Source organism: Chiloscyllium plagiosum, unplaced genomic scaffold, assembly GCF_037043375.1.
Source record: "Chiloscyllium plagiosum isolate Xiang-an unplaced genomic scaffold, Cpla_swu_hap1 HiC_scaffold_4, whole genome shotgun sequence".
In the NCBI taxonomy this organism is placed as follows: domain Eukaryota; kingdom Metazoa; phylum Chordata; class Chondrichthyes; order Orectolobiformes; family Hemiscylliidae; genus Chiloscyllium; species Chiloscyllium plagiosum.
In genome coordinates, this window is record NW_028270142.1 from 35,917,967 (window position 1) to 35,933,648 (window position 15,682).

Consider the following 15,682-nt stretch of genomic DNA (forward strand, 5'->3'; position numbering starts at 1 on the left):
TAACAAAATTATATAAATATTTCATTGTTCATCTAACTCAGCATTGTAATTGATTAAGTGTGTTGAACTATTGACATTTTTCTTTGATAGTTTTCATGTCGTTTAGTCTACTCTTGATTGTACTATAATTGTAATTTTCTGAAGGAAATGACCACAGTGAAATCTCTAGAAACAAAATGTGTATTTCAACCTTTATTTTCTAATTAAAAGACCGAATAACAACAAAAGACATTGATGTATTTTTGGGTACAAAACTGTAAAGTTACAAGTTAATTTCACATTTTAAAAGGTTAGCTGGCATCACATTAATATTACAGTTTATAAAAATATACTAATATTTTGTTCACCTGTTGGCCTGAACAGATCGCAGAATGAATTCCTTCACATAATAGCATAAATCTCACCATACATTTATTTGTTTTTGGTTTAAAATCCTTTTGGTTATGTACTGCTTCATGGTCAATAACTTAAGGCAGATGGGCTACCATAAACCATTAAGCTCCTGGGTGAGAGGGTTGAATTGATCCCACTCTCTATTCATCTATTTCTTGATTAGTCGCAGCAAACGCCTAATTTACAAAGTATCCTGTGTTCCACAAGTGAATACAAAAAATTGATAAGAATCAAGTTTTGGGTAGTCGGTTTGTACATGAAGTTAATAAGGTTTCAGGGGACTCGGCAAAATAGCGGCAATTCTGTAGAACTGCTGTACATAGCTCTGCCTAATAGCCAAGGCATACTAGTGTTTTTTTGCCATCCCTCGCCAACTTATGTGGTTGAATTATTAGTTTAGAACCTTACAGAACACATATTTGTTAATATTTGGAAGTGGGAAGGATGCCCAACAGAAAAGGAGTGAACAAATAGCAGCAGGGAGGACAGTCCCCTGCAGCACTAGGCATACCAAAGACGACAGCACCAGCAGCCTCTCCTGAACCCCCCGGGGACCTGACAGACTCTCAGAAATTGGCTGCGGCAATGCAGAGACTTACCTTGAAAGTTGTGGCTGCGATTGAGGAAATCCGTGGGGAGATTCGTGCCCAGGTCCAACCTATCGCATCATGCTGCTTCTCTATCACAAGTATGAGCAGGAGATCCAGAGGCTGGAGAAGGTGGAGGGTCGAACTAAGGCCTCGGAAGCTGCAATGGAGTCCTCATCCAGTTGGATCCAGGTGCTGGAGCAAGATGTGCGGGCCTTGCAAGACCACATCGACGACCTCGAAAATAGAGGTCGGAGGATATATCTCCGAATTGTCGGACTCCCGGAAGATGAGCAGCCAGTCAGCTTCTTTGAAAGCTGGCTGCAAAGTTTTTGAGCCTTCTCATTGAGTCCAGCAGGCTGCAGATTGAAAGGGCTTATTGGGTTACAGTGCACAGGTCAGGCCCAGTGCAGCGCCCTCACTCGGTCCTAGTGCACTTCCACTCCTATAAGGACAAGCAAAAAGTCATAGAAACTTCCAGATCCCTGGGAAAAGATTCGCAGGCACTACTGTACAAGGGGTCAAAAATCATGTTTTTCCAGGAATTCTCTGCAGCTGTCATTTGAAACAGGAATTCCTTCGATGAAGTTAAAAAGAGACTGAGGAACCTGGGCATCCAGTACTCCATGAGATACTCCGCGGTGCTTCGTTTCAGCCACAAGGACTCAGTTTATACATTTGACTCAGCGGATAAGGCTAAACTATTTGTGGACACTATAAAATAGTCGGATTGGCCTGAAGAATATGATTAATGTTTGTTCTCTTTTCTATCTTTCCCCATGCTTTCCCTTCCTTTTATTTATTCCTTCCTTTCTCCCTAATAATTTCCTTTTTGGAAAGGGGGGAAAAGACTTTGGAATAAGTTGTTCCTTTTTTTAATAACTGGATTTTATAATGGGTAATTTTGTGGATGTTCTTTGTTGTCTCTCCCTTTTTTTTTGTTCTGCTTCTCTATCACAAGTAGGGGTGACATGAAGCCAGGGATGGGTGGACTGCTCATCCTGACTTTGTCTTTTTTGTGTTGTTTTAAGGATTGTCATCTTGTTTTATTTTCTGGCCTAAGGCTGGGACACAGTCCGGGTTTGAAGGAGCTATGAAGGAGGGGATGAGTAGGGTGAATGCCCCCTATGGGCAGTGGGAAGAGTCTTCCATTCAAGGTTTTATAGTTGGTTTTCTTTGTAGTTTTTTGGTAGTAATAGTTATTTATAGTTATGATAGAGTAGTTTTTGTATATATAGTTTTTTGATTCTATGAGTCTTTATTTACTTATGCTCAGCACTTTGTAAGCAGGGTTCTCTCTCCGAGAGGTTCAAAGGAGTCTGAAAGGGGATATGGCTAAGTGTCTTATTAAATGGTGCATCTGGAACATTAAGGGAAGTCATTCACATGTTAAAGGGAAAAAGGTGCTTTCTAACCTTAAGAGGGAAAGGGTTGATATCGCTTTGTTGCAGGAAACCCGTCTTGATGATGGAGAACACCTGAAATTACAACAGGGGGGTTTATGACCGGGTATTCTTTTCATCCTTTACCACTAAAAGTAGGGGAGTGGCGGTACTTATTCAGAAAAATCTTCCATTCACATTATTAGAGCAGGTGAAAGATGAGCAGGGACAGTTCGTGATACTTAAAGCCCTGATACACGGAGAGGAATATGGCATTTTAAACGTCTACTGTCCTCCGGCGCATCCCCTCAAATTTTTGATTAGTCAGTTCTCTAAGCTGTGCGCTTTTGGAACACGGCACATTATTATAGGGGAGGATTTTAATTGTCTTTTGGATCCAACAGTGGACAGGATGCCTTGTGGGTCCCGAACTATTTTTTCGCAGGCCAAGCAGGTGGTTGACTTATGCAAGGAGTTGGGGCTGGTGGATATTTGGTGATGTCTTCACCCTACCGGCAGGGACTTCACGTTTTTTTCAAACCCACAAAAATGTCAGATGAGGATTGACCTCTTTCTGGCTCCCTCGGCCCTTCTGGATCCAATTATGGGTTGTAAAATTGGGAATATAGCTATCTCTGATCATGCAGCAGTATATTTGGAGGTTAAGGCCAAGAGTGAGGGGCTAGGTTTGCGGCACTGGCATTTGGACCCTTTTCTCCTTAAGGATTCCAAACTTGTGGAATAGTTTTTGAAGGAATTCTTGACGATCAACTCAGGCATGGCTAGTAGTCCGTACATGCTGTGGGAGCCAGCTAAGGCCTTTGCTAGGGGATTAGCTATTTCCTATTCGGCTAGCCGGAAATGACAGGAAGAGGAACAGCAGCGTCTACTTGAGACGCGGTTGAAAGCCGCGGAGGCGGCACATTTTGCACAGCCTTCGGTGACTAAGCTACAGCGGATCACGGCTCTTCGTGCTGCCTTGAATTCAATAACTGTCACAAAACTCAAAGAAAGAACTTGCTTTTGCTAGACAAAGGCTGTTCGAATAGGGGAATAGGCCAGGGAAGTATTTAGCGTACCTGACTAGAAAAATGCGTGCTCCCCAATCCATTACTGCAATCAGAGACAGCGCCAGGGTCCTTACAATGCTAAAAAGATTAAAGAGGCTTTTCAGAGCTTTTACTCTGAATTGTATTGGTCTGAAGGTTGCGAAGACAGGAGGGCTAAAATGGAGACCTCTTTTAAGAACCTGGACCTCCCAGGGGTAACCTTGGAACAGGCCTCTCTCCTTAATGCCCCCTTGACAGTTCGGGAAATACAGGAGGCAGCTCGGCAACTTCAGAGTGGGAAAGCACCTGGCCCTGATGGTCTTCCGGGTGAGTTTTATAAGGAGTTTATAGGGATTCTGTCAGGGCCGACGTTGGAGATGTACAATCACTCCTATATGCAGGAATGCCTACCACCATCTTTGAGAGAAGCTAATATTTCCTTAATTCTTAAGAAGGGGAAGGTTCCTGAGGATTTTGCCTCATACAGGCCCATCTCTCTATTAAATTCAGATTTCAAGATTCTGTCCAAGATCCTGGCACTGAGAGTGGAATGGGTGTTGCCCCATATTGTTAAAGAGGACTAGACAGGCTTTATAAGGGGCCGTAGGTCCTCTAATCATATTAGAAGGTTGCTGAATGTGGTCCAAGTTTGTCAGCAACGATTGATTCAGGGGTTAGTGATTTCCTTAGATGCAGAGAAAGCATTTGACCGGGTGGAATGGCCATATTCTTTTTATGTCATAGAACAGTTTGGGTTGGGTGGAGTCTTTGTTAGGTGGGTAGAGATTTTATATCACACGCTCTGGCCGCGGTCATCACCAACAGGGTGAAGTCTGGGAATTTTACGATTGGTAGGGATAGTCGGCAAGGCTGCTCCCTCTCACCGTGGTTGTTTATGTTGGTGACAGAGCCGCTGGCAGAGGCCATTCGTCAGAACGTCCACATAACCGCTCCAGAAGTCCGATCGAGGGCACACAAGATTACACTGTATGCGGATGATGATCTTCTATTTTTATCGAACCCGATGACCTCCGTACCCCATTTGATACAATGTATCAATTCATTTGGGGCTGTTTTAGGATATAAGATTAACTTTGCAAAATCGGAGGCTATGCCTTTGGGGAACCTTAAGGAAGTGTCAGAAATTGAAGGTGGCTCTAAGTTCCCTTTTAAGTGGTCACGGGCAGGATTTTTATTACCCCCAAGTTTGATCTGTTATTTCGGACTAACTTTCTCACTTGCTCGACAATATTAGGCGAGATCTTCAGAGGTGGGAGGCTCTTTCAATCTCATGGCTGCGCCGAATATCTCCCATTATGATGAATGTTCTTCCTTGTTTGCTTTATCCCATGCATATGCTCCCTGTAATGTTTCCCAGGTCAACACTGAGGAAGTTTCTGGGGTGGTTTGGTTCCTTTGTCTGGCATTGTGGGCGGCCCCTCATCAAACTCACTAAATTGCAGTTGCCTCAAGGAGGGGGAGGAGTTGATTTCCTAGACATCAGGAGGTATCAGTTGAGTTCCCTGCTGTCCTTTGTCTGCGATTGGGTAGGTAACGACCCAAACTCAATATGGCTGGATATTGAGGCCTCCCAGGCAAAGTTCCCTCTTATTAAACTGTTGTTCATGGATAAGGTAAGGACAGTTATGGACCACTGCCAGAACCCTATTGTTATTAGTACAGTCGGGGCTTGGAGGGCAATGCATCAGAGTGAGGGTTGTTTATCCAAAATTTCACCACTTAACGTCTATAGTTGGCATGCCAGGGTTCTGACCAGGGATGATGGACTCGGTTCAAACTATGGGCAGCGAGAGGAGTTTCTAGTTTGGGAGACTTGTTTGAGGGGGAGGTTATGATGTCTTTTGAGCAACTGAGCTGCAAATACGGTTTGCCCAGCAGAGATCTTTTCCATTTTTTTCAGGTTAGGGATTTCATCCAGAAGAAGACTATGCTTCTCACTAAGCCCTATAAGCCCGATAAGCTACGCTCCACAAGCACCCTTTCGGTTAGTGCCCTCTATCGCCTGCTGGGTGCCAGGGCCTGGCAGGATATTAACTGGTTATGAGGTCTGGGAGCAAGAGCTAGGAGTGGAGATCTCTTCTGAAACATGGGACAACATATGGGAGAATACTCAAAAGGTCTCAATCAGTTAAAAGTTCTGCACAGGGCTCATCTGGCACCAGACCGTCTGGCGAAGTTTCAAAAAGGGACATCTCCAGTGTGCCCCAAATATAAAATAAGTGTAGGTACTCTTACCCATTGCTTCTGGACATGCCACAGGCTCCGTGTTTATTGGAGCGCTGTGATGGAAGAGATAGGGGGGGTATTGAGGACTGAGGTCAAAGTAGACCCGATATCTCTCGTCTTAGGTCTACCAAATTTACTATCTTTAGACTGGCATAGGAAGAAACTATTTAATATTATTGCATACTGTGCATTGAAGAATATTCTTTTGAATTGGGTGTCTGAGAACCCGCCGGGCTTGCTGGGATGGCAGAAATTAATTATGGAGCACATTCCCTTGGACTTTTTTACAAACCTGGTGCACCACAACAGACCATTTTTATAAGACATGGCAGCCCTACTTGAGTTATTTGGAAACAGATTTGTCAGTTGTCTTAACTAGGGTGTTTGTTTAACCAGGCTGGTTAGATTTGTCAAGCCCTGGGCCCTGGAGGGGGTCCCCTGAGTTAATACGGGTATATATACAATGCTTCTGTTCCTCTGTTTGGGAGCTTTGCGCCGAGCATAGCTGTTCCGTATTTTTTGGGGTTTTTTTCTTTGGTGTTGCTTTGCACCGTGTCAGGGTTTGTTTTGTATTAGAGGGGAGGTTAATAGTTAGGAGACAGTAGTTATATTGTAATTTGTGTGTTTTTTCTTTTAATTACACTGATATTTGTCATTGATTGTATTTTTCAATAATTTTATGTTTGTAAAGTGAAAAAAAATTTGCTAATAAATATATTTACCAAAAAAAAAGGTTTCAGGCCTGAATGATTTGCATCCAAAGATAATGAGCAAAATGAGTGGAAACTACTGACGCATTTTCTGGTCTTAGGCTCAAGGTGGGTCCAGAGGGGTGGCGAATTTCAAAGTCACACCCTTCAAAAAACATTCTCTTAGTAAGCCCAGTAACTGCAGCCCAGTGTTTGTGTACTTCCTTAATGAGGATAATGCTGTTGTTGCATTGTAAGTGGATGTCCAAAAGACATTGTTGAATTGCCATAACAGACTTGTAAGCAAAATTATAAGTAATAGGATAAAAGGGATAAGCACAACATGGAAATGAAATTTGCTGAGTGTCAGTAAATCAAGTAATGGGTAATATGTTTTGAGATTTGGAGAAGGTTTATATTGGAGCTGCTTGCTCTGCCTGATATATATTAATGACCTAGAACTTGGTGTACGGGGTGGAATTTCAAAATTTGCAGATCATATAGAACTTAAAAGCATTGTGAACTGTCAGAAGGCTAGTGAAGGGAAAATATATAGACAGTTGGTAGAGTTGATACATGTGTGGCAGATTAAAATTACTGCATACAAGTGTGAACTGATTCACTTGCTTGGAAGAACACAAAGATGAGAAAAAAATAATAAAATTCTCCAGGTATAGAATACAGGAGTAGAGGGATGTGGATGTGAATCTATGTAAGTTATTGAAGTTGCAAGGACAGGCTGCGAGCATGGCTAATAAGGCATACTGTATCCAGGGGTTTTTTATTTTGAGAAGTTCTTTCAGGGAATGTGGATGTCACTGGCTAGGCCAGCATGTGTTACCAATCCAGCATTGCCCTGGTCTGATGAACTACCTTGAACCACTGCAATCCATGTTTGTGCATCCACAGTTCTGCTCAGAAAAGTTGTAAGATTTTAACCCAGTAACAGTGAGGCAGTAGTGATTGGAGTTCCAAGTCAGGGTGGTGTGAGACTTGGAGGCAGACTTGCATAGAGCACTTGTTTGGCCTCAGTTGGATTAGTGTCCTGTTCAGGACACCACACTTTAGAAGGGATAAAATGGCACCAGAAAAAGTGCAGAAAATATTTGTTGAAATGGATGAGGAACCATTTTTTTTTAGTTCATGGGATGTGGGAATTGTTGGAAGGATCAGTGTTTATTGCCTCTTCCTAATAGTCCTTGAGATGGTTATTGTCTTGAAGGTGCCTCTTGAACTGCTGCAGTCCTTAGAATGGAGGTACGCATACAGTGCTACTTGGAAGAGAGTTCCAGGAATTCGACTCACCAATAGTGAAGGAAAGTAATAAGATTCTAAGTGAGGGTATTGTTTAATTTGGAGGGGAACTTGCAGGTGGTGGTGTTGTGCCTATGTACCTCCTGTCCTTGTCTCTAAGTGGTAGAGGTTACAGGTTTAGAAGATACTGACAAAGGAGATTTGGTGAGTTACTGCAGTCTATCGTACCACTTCCCACGTGCGTTGGTGATGAAGGAATGAAATGTTAGGTTGGGTACTAACCAAGCGTGTTGCATGGACCTAGAGGTGCAGTCGAAGCATTTAAGAAGGAATTGGATCTGGCAAGAGAATGTGCAGGGCTGGGGAGAAGGTAGAGGTGACACAAGATAAATTCTTCCTTTGATAAATAAGTCAGGCTGAATTATGGTCTCCTTCTCTGCTCAGATCATTCGTTCTATGTGGTGGCCATTAGAATAATGTGAGAAAATGAAGGTGAGAGACATGTCAGTGTATCGTTCAGCAATTCCTGGCTGCACTTACAGGAAAAAACACAAAAGTTTAGCATTCAAATACAGCAAGGGATTTAGAGAGGCACATGATATGTTGGCCTTTATTGCAGCGACGTTGGAAAGAGATACAGACATCCTACTATGATGATACAAGGCTTCAGTGAACATTTATTTTGAATATTATGCATAATTTTCAATTTCACATTCATGGTACAATACACTTGCATTGGAGATGGTACAGCAAAGATTTGCTAGTTTTGCCCCGGGATGGTAGGATTGTCCTATGATAAAACCACGTACTTTGAGCCTTTATTCTGTAGAGATTAAAAGAATGAGAGGTGGTCTCTTTGAAGTATTCAAGGTTTCGAAAAAGCTTGATACTAAGACACTGTTCCCCATAACCGGTGAATCTCATACACAGAGGCATAGTCTCAGGGCCAGGAGTTAATCATTAAGGACTGAAAAATTTCTTCAGCTAAAAGTGTTGGGAATTTTTAAAAATTCTTTCCTTCAAAGGGTTGTGGATGCTCTATTATTGAAAATATTTAAGCACAGACTTTTGGATCACAGGGAATTTGGAGATATGGGAGCAATTGGTAAGGAGTTGAACCCAGTATCAGCCATGATCATATTGAATGTTGAAGCAGTCTCAGCAAGCAATACTGTGTTCTCCTCTCTTTATTCTGTTCTTCTATTCAGTCATCTACAAGGCACAAGTCAGGATTATAATGGAATACTGCACAGATGCATGGGAACACTTACTAGTTTCCCTCGAAATCACATAGCATTCTGAATTGGAAATATTTCATAATTCCTTTATTGTTATTGGATCAAAATATTGGAAATGTTACATTACAGCACTATGGGTATCCATTGATCTCAGGGAGTTTCGCACTTCAAGAAAGAGCTCACCAAATTCATGTTCCTTCATTTTCATGCAGAATAAAATTGCACATTGTGGTTGCTCTGCAATGTGATTACAATTGATATTCACTGTGCATTTTTTTTGAGAGGGGCTTTTTGCCCCTCTGGGATTTGGCTGATCAGAATATTGTATTTTTCTATATGGGTTCGAAATGTCATTGAGCTACTTAGAATGAGTTTCTTTGTTGCAGAAGCATTGGTGATGCATTCATGGATTTATCACTGTCTTTTGTGGGCCATCAAAGTTTTAGTCATTTGAAACATGAACCATAATTTGAGTGCATTGCTAAGGAAGTGTATATTATGTTCTGAAAATATTATGGAAAAGATGTGGCTTTTACAAAATGATTTTTTTTTCCTTTTCTAGACTTGGTTACGCTAATTGGGAAACCTACAAGGGTGACACGGAGCTATTCCATGATCATGCTGCTGGGATGTTATTTATCTGTTTGCTTGTGCAGGGAAGGGAAATATGGTACTGTTTAAAAGATGATGTTTCTATGGCCTTTAACTGTGATTTGTATAAAGTCTAAAATTTGAGGAAGACTTGACATTATTCTGATGTTAACTCAGCAGGTTCTTGTTAAATGGCACTAGGATAAATTGTGCAATAAATTTCTAATGGGATATAAGCCGTGAATGGGTGCTGTTAATGTTTGACTGGAATGCTTCTTTCTGTACAGCTTGATTTTTTTTTTTGCTAGGTAATATACTTGGAGCTTCAGCCTATAAAGATACTGAATCGCAGTACCTAGTTTGTTTACTACAGCTTTTGTACTTGTATTTTGGAGAGATACACTACTGTAAATTGTAAATACATGATTCATATCTATGCTAAGCAAAAAGGTAAATTGTAACATTCACTTGGAGAAGTGAAATAAAGTTTTATTTAATGTACAAAAATGCCTTTTTTTGGTTATTCTGACCACGTGTTTGCATGTTCCCCTCAAAGTCACTCACCATCCTGACTTGGAATATATATCGCAGTTTCTTCACTGTCACTGGATCAAAATCCTGTAATTCCCTCCCTAATGGCATTGTGGGCCAACCTGCAGTTGGTGGACTGCAACAGTTCATGAAGGCAGCTACCACTACCTTCTCAAGAGCAAATATGGATGGCAATAAATGCTGGCCAGCCAAGCAATCTCCACATCCCACAAAATAATAGAATTTTAAAAATCTGAATTCTTTTCGAAGATCAGTTTGTATGCTATTTGTCAACCATTTTCATGCTCTTCCATTACTTTGTCACTACTCTACTACATTTTAATGACAGTATTTCTGTTTAATCACAGTATTGTTTGTAATCCTGCAGTTAAAATATTTTTAAACTGAAGACCATCAAAGAATTGCTAGTAATTTCTATTTATATATGTTAAATTAACAGAACAGTTGATTGTGAATTATGTATGTTTCATTCAATTAATTTCAGCTATTATTTCACTCTATTAATTAATTACTTTTCTGATGAAATTAAAAAGAGCCAAACAATAGATTTGTGATCAATGCCAGCCTTTTAGTTTGATTTCATTTTGCCACTGTAATTAGGCTAAAATTGTGATGGAATTTCCATTGCCACAATAACAACATGATGTTTGTATTGCATCTTAAACCTAGTTCTTTGATTGCTTCACATAAAAGAGAGTGGATTCTAAAGCTTAGAACTCTCGGAACTGAGGGTATATCCACCAAAATGAGAGAGATAAGCAAATTTTCTGCAGTACAACACCAAAGTTATAATTGCTTTGCAGTACCAGCTTCAAGAAAATATTGTAATGAACTTGATTATGGGCTTAAATGGGCAGTGACACTTTTACAGTGACACTTCCAAGTATGAATATTAATGAATGTAATATTTCTTGGTCATGTGATGTAGCTTTTTAAATAATCAACTAGTTGATGTGCTGTAACATTGTACACTGGAGGGTCAATAGTAAAGTGTAGTTAAATGCAGTCAGGTTAGAGACTGGGCGTATTTTGATTCACATGAACTGATATAATTGAAGGGATGAATAATGTTAAAATGTTTATATTTTTAATGGGAGGAGCTTGATCAGTGTGTTATTATGACCTAAGTTTACATCAGTTTTTATTATGCAAATGAATTATTTTGGAAAAGAAGGTTGTGATTTTTGGAGGGCAATCATCTCAGCTTCAGGACATCATTGTAAGTTTTCAGGGCTCTGCCGTGGTCCTTCAGCTGATTCATCAATTACCTTTCCCTCCATCATGAAGTCAGAAATACTATGCACACTCAAGCAAATGTTATGGAGTGGTCTCTCCTGGTCATGACACCTCTGTTTTAGCCACATGTTGGTTCTGTTTTCTCCCATCAAGACGAAGAGACGTGATGGACTTAACATGTTAACTTTGTTTCTCTCCCCACAGATATTGTTGAGTTTCTCCATTTATTTCAGATCTCTAGCATCCGAAGTGGCTTGCTTTCATTTCTCCATCAAGAGACCCATGACCCTGATGGAGATCCATACCCATCAGATTGCTTTGTGGATGAGAGATGCATGTGGGTTTGTAATGCTATTGCCTCCTTCATGGGTTTAAACAGCAATTGTTGGATGAGAGGGTTCAAGATCTCTGGAGTCACTGCCAAATCAATAAGACTTTATATGATCAGGGAGGGACAAGTATTCTGTTAAAGGTTAGAGGAGTGGCTGCCCAATGAATTTTGAAGCTTTTTTTGGTGTCCTCTGTGTGGATAGCAATCCTCTCATAGATACAAGTGACTAGGTAGATGATGACACAGAAGACTTCCGTACTTAGCCAGAAAGCCTTCAATATTCCAGGATCTTCCTACCTTCAGTCAGCCAGGAAAGTAAGTGCTTTGGTCATCAAATGTTTCGAGCAGCCACCTGAATCAAACTTGGCTGACGGTGCTCGGTTAGCACTGTGGAACAAGGACAAAAGAGATTTCAGAAAGTCTAGCTAAACTTTGGATTCAGGGTTTATATTTTGTTGATGCTCATTTGTAACTTTTGTTTTGTTCACCAATAAGTGTGGAGCATTACAAGGTGATAAATTGTTTCCAGCTTTTCTGGGCTATAGGACTTTTAGGAAAGATCACAGCGTGTGAGGTTAGTATGGGTGCCACTAAATGGTAAGGGCAGTAAAGGAAATAACAACAGTACTATGGAAGACTGTAGCTTTATTGTTTTGCATGGATCTGCAATTGTGAATCATCTAAAGCATGTATGTATTATCACATCATAAACCTTGCTTGCATGTTTCTCAGTGCGCTATGATATGGTTCTTGGGTGATTTCTAAAGCACCATCTGATCATCTTCCTCCATATTTTCTTCATTGGAGGAGACACTGCTGTCCATGCTATCCTCATTTGTCAAAGTCTCATTTCTGTCATGCCATGACAGAGGTGGAGTGTCTCCACTGGACATAGGAACCCTCAAATAAAAATTCTTTCCACTAGCTTTTCCAACAGCATTGCAGACTCACCTACTTTAATTGGAAAACCACTGCTATGGCGTGTGTTGAATGTTGAATATGGCGGGGGGGGGGGAGGCGACGGCAATGGCCCTATGTTATCACCAGACTGTTAATCTAGATACTCAGCTAATGTTCTGGGATCCAGGTTCAAATCCTGCCAAGGTAGATGATGAATTTGAATTAGGTGTCTCATAATGACCATTAAACCATTGTTGATTGTCAAGGGGGAAAAAAAAAATCTGTTTCACTCTTGTGAACATTAGGGAATGAAATCTGTCATCCTTAACTGGCCTGATCTGTATTTGACTCCAGACTCATAGCAATGCAGTTGACTCTTAGCAGCTCTCTGGGCTATTAGGAATGGGCAATAAATGCTGGCCTAGCCAAAGATGCCCACATCCTGTGAGTGAATTTAAAAAAAGCTTAGTCATTAATTGGTCACTGAGGGCCTCTGCATACACAAAGGCAGGTTGACCATGTTGCCCCATCATTCCCCAATGTAAAAAGGGAGTCAGTTTGAAAGCATACAAGAAGGCCCTGTGCTGTAGTTTGAGTCTCTTCATTATAAAACAAAGCAACAGGAAATCAAGTCCATTGCTTCACAGCTTGATGAGTGCCCAATATTTGGTTTCTTAGCTTTCTCATAGTACAACAAATTTATTCATATTTTCTGTGGTGAAATGATTAGCCCATTGAATTACGTCATGAATGCTCCTTCAATGGCCAATAAGCCAACTAAGCAATTGGAACTCAAATCCCAAAATTTAAAAAAAACACTACCACTGCATCACAAGCTCTCCTCTGGACCCTGTTGACTGTTCGAAATTAAAATGAACAACATAAAATGTAGGTATATTTGCAATTTTACCCTGAATCTATTAGCAATCTGATCCCACACGTGTTTTTTTTTAATGTTGAACTCATTTTATGTTGTGAATATAAATGAGTAAATTAAACATGGATAAAATAGAGTTCATAACATTCTTTGTCATCAATGAAAATGTGGTTAAATTCAAACAATAGTTAGATGATTGAAGACATTCCTAGTGATTCTTGCCAAATTGAGTGCAGTAAATATTTTATCACTTATTGAATGTGGGTCTTAATCCATAGCATAAATCAATATTTACTGAATAACCTTTACCTTTTTGGATCATTTAACTAAACATTTCTACGAGCTTGCGACTCAATAGTGTGTTCTTGTACTAAAATATCAAATTGATTGGATTACCTGATAACACTAAAATTCTGACTGATTAAGAAGTTAACAAGCCCTTCGTGTTTGTTTTGGCTGTTCATTGATTGTTTTTGTTTCCTATTACATTCATGTGGAATTCCGTAAGTAGTATGTCTGATAAGTAGACAATTTATTGCTTTAGTAATGGGTAAATCCTGAAAACTTGGATTTTAATTTTGAAATTTATCTTATGGTTCCTTCTAGGAATTTGTCTTTATCTCAGGTGCTCTCAGCTCCAACTTAGACCCAGTAAGATTGCAGTCCCAGTGAGAATTATATCCATATTTGGTTTAGTGTATATAAGTGAGATTCCAACAAATTATCATCAGGCTAACTTTCTGACACTTGCATCACTGAAAACCCAACCCAGAACTGTCTACAGGTCAAGTATTCAACAGAATCTGAGTTGCAAGTCCATTGCTGCATTTTTGAAAACCTAGGGTTGAAAATGCAAAACCAAGACTCCGTTTCCTACTCAAGTGGACATTTAAGATTATTTGCCGGCAATCCCAGTCTCTAGCTGGTGTGTCTCAATTGACATGAACAAAATTCAAATGATTAGACCTTCTAACATCAAGTTGTTTGTTGCATCTTGCTGTAAGGAAAATCGATTATTTGTTTGTCGTTAAACTGCCCCCTTTATACTTAGACTCTCCTTTCAGGGGAGGCTTTGAATTTGAATTTCAGGCCCACAGGTACTGAAATTCAACAGACTGCACCACTCTAAATTTTGTCAGAGACACTCCACAATTTCCAATTACATTACAAGCCTGCAGCAGAAAATTCAAATAAATTTAAGATGGGAGATCACGTGATTGGGATGCATGCTGAGAATTTGGGTACAGAAGTGAATCTTACACTGCTTATTGAAATAATTGGATGGAAAAGTATACAAATGGTAGTGAATTATAAATATGCACTCTTGTTACATGAGCTTTTTTTCTACTAGCATATTATTAATTATGGGAACTACTTTGAGACATGTTTGAGAGATTTAACAATGTGTTGTTTTTACCATTAGGCAGTTAATTTTAGAATAACACAGAGAAATCGTATCCCTTGAATCTCAGGAATTGATAGTAACTGGAATACGGGTATCAAAATGAGCTGAAGGAACTATATGAACACAGTAGTAGTTAAATACCTCTGTGGAGCTGATATGTTCTGAAAAACTCTAAGGAACACTGAAAATCCTTGAAATATGTCAAAATTCTATAGATCAGTGGCAGTTTGGTTGAAAGGATGACTTTTCTTCCCGATAAAAACATTAGAAAAATTTGATAAATTATTATCTTCTTTCCGAATGCGAATGTTTCTGGTATTGCAGGTTGACATGTCAAACCCTAGAGAATGATCACATTTACTGTCCTGACTTGCCAATTATCCAATGCCTCTCCTGTTCTGTAGCCATTAATGACAGCCTGGGTCAGGGTGATGGGCCACTGTATCTCTGCCCTTGGAGATCCACATGTATTAGGCGAAAGTGAGGACTGCAAATGCTGGAGATCATTGTCAAGATTAGAGTGGTGCTGGGAAAGGCAGCATCCGAGGAGCACGAAAATTGACATTTCGGGCAAAAGCCCTTCATCAGGAATGAGGCCATCTAGTGATATGACAATCAATTCATGTATATCAATTGAAGCTATTGATAGTTTGTTAACCTTGACATGAAACTTTAACACTTTCCCAAGTCATTTGAACATTTGAGAAAAAGATATATTCTTGATATTTGATTGACTAATACACTTTGGCCTCCAAGTCTGTTTGGGCCTCCATGATTTACAGCTTTTCCAACTATCTATCATTTTTGAAGGATCCTGTACTAATCATCTTACATCACATTTCCCTGCATCAAAACCCATTTGCCCATTCACTTATTCTGCCAATATCTTTGCAATGAATTCCTCCCAAATTCCAGGGTGTGCCATAGTCAAGTTTATAAGCCATTGCTTTG

General features: G+C 40.0%; 1 protein-coding gene across 4 annotated transcripts in view; it reads left to right on the top strand.

Annotated features, from left to right (window-relative positions):
- Positions 1-9,931, top strand: part of golga4 (golgin A4) — a 192,005-nt gene extending 182,074 nt beyond the window's left edge. For all 4 annotated transcript variants that reach the window (XM_087986136.1, XM_087986137.1, XM_087986138.1 and 1 more), the window contains one exon: positions 9,402-9,931. Coding sequence is in view for 1 of the 4 variants with exons in the window: in XM_087986137.1 (XP_087842263.1) it covers positions 9,402-9,416 (15 nt within the window). In the remaining 3 variants the exon portion in view is untranslated. The remainder of the gene's footprint in view (positions 1-9,401) is intronic.
- Positions 9,932-15,682: the final 5,751 nt, after the last annotated feature.